This window comes from Chrysemys picta, chromosome 20, assembly GCF_011386835.1.
Source record: "Chrysemys picta bellii isolate R12L10 chromosome 20, ASM1138683v2, whole genome shotgun sequence".
NCBI classification, from domain to species: domain Eukaryota; kingdom Metazoa; phylum Chordata; order Testudines; family Emydidae; genus Chrysemys; species Chrysemys picta.
In genome coordinates, this window is record NC_088810.1 from 1,108,630 (window position 1) to 1,116,687 (window position 8,058).

The window sequence follows — 8,058 nt, forward strand, 5'->3', positions numbered from 1 at the left end:
TCTGGCTCGCTGGGCCCCAGAATGGACCCGGCTGAGGGGTCCCGTTCTCTGTACCTACAAGCTCTGTTTTAGACCGTGTTCCTGTCGTCTAATAAACCTCTGTGTTACTGGCTGGCCGAGAGTCACGTCTGACTGCGGAGTGGGGGGTGCAGGACCCTCTGGCTGCCCCAGGACCCCGCCTGGGCGGACTCGCTGTGGGAAGCGCACGGAGGGGCAGATGCTGAATGCTCCGAGGTCAGACCCAGGAGGTGAAGCCTTATGAGCTTCTTGCCCTGAAGACAGTCTGCTCCGAGGGAGAGGAGGCTCCCCAGAGTCCTGCCTGGCTTTGTGGGGAGCAGTTCCAGAGCATCGCCCAGGGACTCCGGGACACCCTAAACCCCCCCCCCCCAACACACACACAGTGTTTGTGTTCCAGTGTTCCCAGGGGGAGGAATAGCTCAGTGGCTTGCGCATTGGTCTGCTAAACTCACGGTTGTGAGTACAATCCGTGAGGGAGCCATTTAGGGAACTGGGGTAAAAATCTATCTGGGGATTGCTCCCCCCTTTGAGCGGGGGGTTGGACTAGATATCTCCTGATATTCTATGATTCTCCCCCATACTGTGCATGTGCCTGTACCTTTAGCTCTCCACCCCAGCAGGTGCACCTGTACCCTTAACTCTCCCCACAATGTGTGTTTGCCTGTACCCTGAACTCCCCACTCTGTGTGCACCTGTACCATTACCTGCCCTGGGGGTGCACACCTACCCTTAACTACTTCTGGTGTGTGTGTGCCTGTACCCTTAACTTGCCCCCTGGTGTGTTTGCACCTGTACCCTTAACTCCCCCACGTGTGCCTGTACCCTTAACTCTCCCCCTGTGGCATGCTGTAGTTATCACTCCCCCATGTGCTCATTTATCTAATATTATTTTTCATTCCCCCCCGCCACATGCCCCTCCCCCCACGAGGACATAGGGTGCCGGGGCCCCACTAATAAACACAGGCTACTGCAAAGAGTTTGTGGGGTTATTTATTTAGGGGGTTTGGGGACTGGGGCAGGGGCTCCTCCCCCCGTGTCCCTGTTCTCCTCCCCAGGCTGGGGGGCAGATTTTCTTCCTGCTGCAGAGACGGTTCAGAGGCCCCCTCATTTCCGGTGTGACAGCTCCCGGGACAGCTGGCAAAGGCCGCAGGGCCCACAACAGGCCATGACCAGCCAATCGTCGCAGATACTGCCCTGTGGGGAGAGGGGGGGTGTGACGAACTGGGACTGTTCTTGCTGGGGTGTGTGAATGCTGACAGGGGAGTGTGACTAGGATGGTCTGCATCGGGGGATGGGAGCCGGCCCAAGGGAACATACCTGAGCTTGTAACATGAGAACCCAGGAGGGGGTTGGAGGTCAGACGACTCCGGGGCCCGGGAAACTGAACAAAGGCTGTGGGAGGGGTCGCTGAAGGCAGAGTGCTGGAAGCAGGCTGGAAGGAGGCTGGAGAGATGGCTGGGAGGCAGAGATGGCTCTGACCCCCCAAGGGGGTGGGCTGGCATGCCCTGGGACCCCAAGCTGGACCTAACTGAGGGGGGCCCTGTTGTCTGTGCCTGCAAGACCTGTCTTGGACTGTATTCCTGTCATCCAAATAAACCTTCTGCTTTACTGGCTGGCTGAGAGTCATGGTGAATCGCAGGAAGCCGGGGGTGCAGGGCCCTGAGTTCCCCAATACTCCGTGACAACTGGTGGCAGCGGTGGGATCTACTGCACCCCGTGGACGGCGCTTCCTGCAGTAAGTGACTGGGGAGCAGTAAAACGAAGGGGGATGGACGGGAACCAGGCCTGCTGAAGAGTGGGAGAGAGACGGTTATTACCCCTGGGAGTGTGTGACCAGCGAGAAGGACTTTTGCAGTAACAGGGTCCCCCGGGGGGATCGCAGCGAGTGGTCCCAGGGGCGGAGGAGTCTGCAGCTCGACCCTGGCAGAGAGGTGGTGACCTCGAGAAGGGCTGGCACACTAGGGGTCCCCCTGGGAACTGTGGGGAGCTGTGAGCACACAGGCCGGTGAGTGGCCAGCAGGAAGATGTATGCCAAGCGGCTTAAGAGCGACCTGGTGGAGCTGTGCAAGCAGAGGCAGCTGCGCATTGGGAGGCTCACCAAAGAACAGCTCATTGCCCAGCTGGAGGCGGAAGATCGTGCGAATGAACTGATCCCTGTGTCTCAGGGAAGCAGCCTGGCAAATGCAGCGCAGGCACCAGTGTCTGTCCCAGCTGGGAGTGGTCAGCCGGCTGCTGAGGGCTTCCCGAGACCCCTCCTTCCTATACCTAGGGGAAGGGTGGGGAGGAGCCCAGCAAATACCGAAGGCGCCGTGACCCCCCCGGCCAGCAGGGGGTCCCCCCGGCGAAGCTCGCCGGCCAGCAGAGGATCCTCCCGGCGACGTTCGGCATCCGGGGAGCGGAATTGGCTGGAATGGGAGAAAGAGCTAAAACTGAGAGAGCTGGAGGATCGTGAACGACAGAGACAGCATGAACGGGAGGAGAATGAGAGACAGAGACAGCACGAAGAGCGACAGCGTCAGCATGACCTGGAACTGGCGAGATTGAAGGGCAGCGAACCCCCGGCTGCGGTGAGTGAGGGGGGACCCAGGACTGCACGGAGCTTTGATAAGTGCATCATGGCCCCATACAAGGAGGGGGAGGACATGGATGACTTCCTGGAGGCCTTTGAGACGGCCTGCGAGCTGCACCGGGTGGATCCCGCGGACAGACTCCGGGTCCTTACCCCCTTACTGGACCCCAAATCCGTGGCATTGTACCGCCAACTGGGAGAGGCAGAGAAAGGGGACTACGAACTATTCAAAAGGGCCCTGCTACGAGAGTTTGGGCTGACTCCTGAGATGTACCGGGAAAGGTTCCGGGGTCAAGATAAAACCCCTGAGATCTCATATTTGCAACTAGCCGTCCGCATGGAAAGATACGCCAGCAAGTGGGCTGGTGGGGCCCAGACGAAGGAGGACCTGATTAAACTGCTGGTACTGGAGCAACTGTATGAGCGGTGCCCATCCGACCTGAGGCTGTGGTTGGTGGACAGAAAGCCAGAGAACCCGCGACACGCCGGGCAGCTGGCTGATGAGTTTGTAAAGAGCCGGTCAGGGGGTGGCAGGGAGGAGCCCCAAAGGAACAGGCCCGCCGCGATGCAGAGAGAGAGTCACCCTGGGACCTCCCAAAGAGGGAATATGGGGAATCCCCCCCCACGGGGAATGCCCAGCGTCAGGGACAACCGACCGGCTCGAGGGGACCCACAGGACATGAGCTGCTATTACTGCGGCCGAAGAGGCCACGTTCGGGCCCAGTGCCCCAAGCTCAAGGACAGACTGAGCAGACCGAACCCGCATAGGGTTAACTTGGTAGAGGCCCAGACGGACGAGGGGCAGGCTTCTCACGCAAGAGGGGCTGGCAGCTTATCAACTGCTCAAGAGAGAGAAGGGCCCCAGGCCAGCTCCTCTAGGGGGCTGGATGCCCCAGACTCAGGGTTTTTGGTTTATACGGTGGGCGCGGGGCTGTCCCTCCGGAGAGAGTACCTTGTTCCCCTGGAGGTGGATGGGAGGAAGGTCAATGGATACTGGGATACGGGCGCAGAGGTGACGCTGGCCCGGCCCGAGGTGGTGGCCCCAGATCAGGTGGTGCCCAACTCCTACCTGACCCTGACGGGGGTGGGCGGAACACCAGTCAAAGTGCCCGTGGCAAGGGTACACCTGAAGTGGGGGGCCAAGGAGGGCCCCAAGGATGTGGGGGTACACCCGTATCTGCCCACTGAGGTATTGATGGGGGGGGACCTGGAGAACTGGCCAAGCAACCCCCAAAAGGCACTGGTTGTGACCCGCAGTCAGAGCCGGGGAGGGGCCCTGCGCCCTGGCCTTGGGGGGGGTGCCTTGCCTGAGGCGCAGGACCCTAACCTGGTGGGGAGGGAACGCCCAGGGACGCGGCTCAGGGAGGCTGCAGCTTCGGACCCAGCGGGCGAGAAAGAGCAGGTGGCCATCCCTGTCCCAGCTGCTGAGTTCCAGGCCGAGTTACAGAGAGACCCCTCCTTGCGGAAGATAAGGGACCTGGCCGACCTCAATGCGGTACAGACCATGGAACGAGGTGGCCGGAAAAGGTTCCTGTGGGAGAAGGGGTTCCTGTACCGAGAATGGGCTCCCCCAGGGAAAATGGAGTCAGGGGGGATCAGGAGGCAGCTGGTGGTACCCCAGAAGTATCGCCGCCAGCTGCTGTGCCGGGCCCATGACATTCCCCTCTCAGGGCACCAGGGAACCTGGCGTACCCAGCAGAGGCTGCTACGGAGCTTTTACTGGCCTGGGGTCTTTGTTACTGTCCGACAGTACTGCGGATCCTGTGACCCCTGTCAGAGGGGGAGGAAGGCCTGGGACAAGGGGAAAAGAGCTTTAGGACCCTTGCCCAGCATAAAGGATCCTTTCCAGAGGGTGGCCAAGGTTAAAAGGGCGGCTCTAAACCAAGAGAGCCCAAAGCACAGACCTCCAGACTGGAGCGCTGGGAGAAGACCACAGCCCAGTTGGAACCCCAGAGGTATGGGGGTGGGGAAAGGGCAGAGGCCGCATAAACCTTCCCACATGCGAACTGCGAGTGCCATCAAGCACCCCCCGACCTAAGGGGGGGCGTGGAACGGAAGGGGCCTGGTGTAATTCTCACCAAGGAACTGGAGGGATGCGGGGGCATCCATGGGAACGGGGGTAGGTTCGAACTTCCCCGGGTCACTGGCTAAAGTGACCCTGCTCAGTTCGGTCTCGAAGGGGGGAGAGATGTGACGAACTGGGACTGTTCTTGCTGGGGTGTGTGAATGCTGACAGGGGAGTGTGACTAGGATGGTCTGCATCGGGGGATGGGAGCCGGCCCAAGGGAACATACCTGAGCTTGTAACATGAGAACCCAGGAGGGGGTTGGAGGTCAGACGACTCCGGGGCCCGGGAAACTGAACAAAGGCTGTGGGAGGGGTCGCTGAAGGCAGAGTGCTGGAAGCAGGCTGGAAGGAGGCTGGAGAGATGGCTGGGAGGCAGAGATGGCTCTGACCCCCCAAGGGGGTGGGCTGGCATGCCCTGGGACCCCAAGCTGGACCTAACTGAGGGGGGCCCTGTTGTCTGTGCCTGCAAGACCTGTCTTGGACTGTATTCCTGTCATCCAAATAAACCTTCTGCTTTACTGGCTGGCTGAGAGTCATGGTGAATCGCAGGAAGCCGGGGGTGCAGGGCCCTGAGTTCCCCAATACTCCGTGACAGGGGGTTAGCAGGGCCTCTCTGGGGCCAGAGTTACTGGTTTGAAAGCCAGACCGGCTTGGAACAGCCAGGCATCGGCACCACGCCAGCCATCGCCCAGCCTCACACAGGCATGGTCATGGGCCCGGGCCACGGGGGCACAAAGGGTGGGGGAAGGACTCCCGCTTTGGGAAACCGGCCACCCCCTGCGGGACTGACACCGGATCTTGGGTCAGCGTGCCCAGGCCGGCTGCATCCGGGCAGGAGGTTTTACTCTTCGCAGGTCGGGGCCCCTGGCCGAGCGGGGAGGGGGTAGGCGGGGGCGCGAAGCCAGAGCAACATGGGTGGGGCCCCATGCAGGGTGGGGGTGTTGGATGGGGCTCTGGGGGGCTCTGGCTGGAAACTGACCCTCCCCCCTTGGGCCCCCCCAGCCTCACCTCGATGTGGTACCGTTCCCGCACCCCCGTGCGCAGGGCCAGCAGGGTGCCGGGTAGACAGGGCAGAAAACAGGACTCGCCGAAGTCCTGGGACACCTGGCAGGCCAGGATGCAGGGCACAAAGGTACCGCAGAGACCTGCCGGAGGGGAGGGTGTTACAGACCCGAAACTGGGACCCCCACCCCCCACTGGGAGCCCCCACCCCCACCCCAGACCCTCCCCACAACACCCCCACCCCTGAGACCCCCCACAACCCCCACTGGGAACCCCCTGAACACCCCCACCCCAGCCCCCCACAGGACCCCCCGACTCACACACGCCCATGTCCGCGAAGCAGTCGCACATGCCCGAGCTCCAGGCGTTGGTGTTGGAGTAGCTGGTCTGCACCCGGCCGGGCTGCGTTATCTCCGCCTGATAGGCCATGGGAGCCTGGGGGCACACGGGGGTGTCAGCCCGGACACGACCCCCCAGAACCCTTCCCAGTCACCTAAGGGTGCAGCCGACCGAGCCCCGCTGCCTGGGCCAGGGGGAGCCCCCAGCTCGGAGCCCCACACTGGGGGGCACCCGGGGTGGGGGGGAGGGGAACACAGGGCGGCTGAGGGGACACATTGCCCAGGCCAGGGACATAGGGTGGAGCTGGGGACAAGGGGCTGAGTGTGGGGGAGGGGTTCACCCTACTCGGCAGCCCAGCTCCAGAATCAGCTCTGGGCGATTCTCCGGGCCCCAGGGGCCCCCAGGCACGTCTGGGCAGGGGGGGAAACGCCCTGCGGTGACGGAGGTGCGGGGGTGTGGGGAGGTCACACCCCGGGCAAACAAACAAGGAACTGGAGGATCGTTGCTGCAATTTGGGGGAGGAGAGCCCAGGGCTGGGATGGGCAGGGGGTCAGGAGTGAGGGGCACCGGCAGGGCTGGGGGGGCAGGGGCTGCGGGTCGGGAGTGAGGGGCACCGTCAGGGCTGGGGGCGCAGGGGGCTGCGGGTCGGGAGTGAGGGGCACCGGCAGGGCTGGGGGCGCAGGGGGCTGCGGGTCGGGAGTGAGGGGCACCGGCAGGGCTGGGGGCGCAGGGGGCTGCGGGTCGGGAGTGAGGGGCACCGGCAGGGCTGGGGGCGCAGGGGGCTGCGGGTCGGGAGTGAGGGGCACCGGCAGGGCTGGGGGGGCAGGGGGCTGCGGGTCGGGAGTGAGGGGCACCGGCAGGGCTGGGGGGGGCAGGGGGCTGCGGGTCGGGAGTGAGGGGCACCGGCAGGGCTGGGGGGGCAGGGGGCTGCGGGTCGGGAGTGAGGGGCACCGGCTGGGCTGGGCTGTGCTATTGCTAGGCCACTACGTGGGGTACTGGCAGCTGAGCCGACAAATCAAACCGGGACAGAACCCGACGCCGTGGCCGGAACCGAAAAACAGGCGAATGTCCCAGAGTCCTGAAGGCCTCGACCCTGACAACCAGCCTGCCCCGAGAGACCCCCGCCCAGCTCTACCGGTGCCCCTCACTCCCGACCCGCAGCCCCTGCCCCCCCTGCCCCGAGAGACCCCCGCCCAGCTCTACCGGTGCCCCTCACTCCCGACCCGCAGCCCCTGCCCCCCAGCGCCGGGCTCCCCCCCAGCTCTGCCGGTGCCCCTCACTCCCGACCCGCAGCCCCTGCCCCCCAGCCCCGGGCTCCCCTCCTAGCTCTGCCGGTGCCCCTCACTCCCGACCCGCAGCCCCTGCGCCCCCCTGCCCCAGGCTCCCCTCCTAGCTCTGCCGGTGCCCCTCACTCCCGACCCGCAGCCCCTGCCCCCCCCTGCCCCGGGCTACCCCACCCAGTTCTGCTGGTGCCCCTCACTCCCAACCCGCAGCCCCTGCCCCCCCCCTGCCCCGGGCTCCCCCCCAGCTCTGCCGGTGCCCCTCACTCCCGACCCGCAGCCCCTGCCCTCACAGGCTGAAGCTGAACCTGGGGTCCTTGGCACACAGCCCCTGAGGACTGGGCCAGGTGCCAGCAGCCGCCTTACCTGGTGTTTGCTGGTGGCAGAGCAGCTGCTGCCGTTACTGGGGCTGTGAAATTCAAAGGGTGCAGGTGGGGCTGGGCGGGTCCCTCTTATACCTGGGGCGGGGAGCTGGGGAGGAAGTTTGGACAATGGCAGGGGCTGTGGCCTAGGGTGGGGAGTTCTGTGAGTCGTGACAGATACTGGGAGGGGAGTGAGACCTGCAGGCTTAGAGCAGGGGGGGGGGCTGGGAGCCAGGACTCCTGGGTTCTCTCCCCAGCTCTGTGAGGGGAGTGGGGGCTGGTGGTCAGAGCAGAGGGGGCTGGGAGCCAGGACTCCTGGGTTCTCTCCCCGGCTCTGGGAGGGGAGTGGGGTCTAGTGGTCAGAGCAGGGGGGGCTGGGAGCCAGGACTCCTGGGTTCTCTCCCTGGCTCTGGGAGGGGAG

At 64.2% G+C, this 8,058-nt stretch overlaps 1 protein-coding gene across 1 annotated transcript; it reads right to left on the reverse strand.

The window, feature by feature from the left end:
- Positions 1 to 990: 990 nt before the first annotated feature.
- Positions 991 to 7,827, reverse strand: LOC135976726 (cornifelin homolog A-like). Its single transcript, XM_065573921.1, has 4 exons — positions 7,642 to 7,827; positions 5,977 to 6,091; positions 5,663 to 5,799; positions 991 to 1,212 (listed from the first exon to the last, which is right to left on the reverse strand). The coding sequence occupies exons 2-4, from the start codon at positions 6,083 to 6,085 to the stop codon at positions 1,123 to 1,125; spliced, it is 336 nt and encodes a 111-aa protein (XP_065429993.1). The 5' UTR covers positions 6,086 to 6,091; positions 7,642 to 7,827; the 3' UTR covers positions 991 to 1,122.
- Between the last annotated feature and the right edge of the window lie 231 nt (positions 7,828 to 8,058).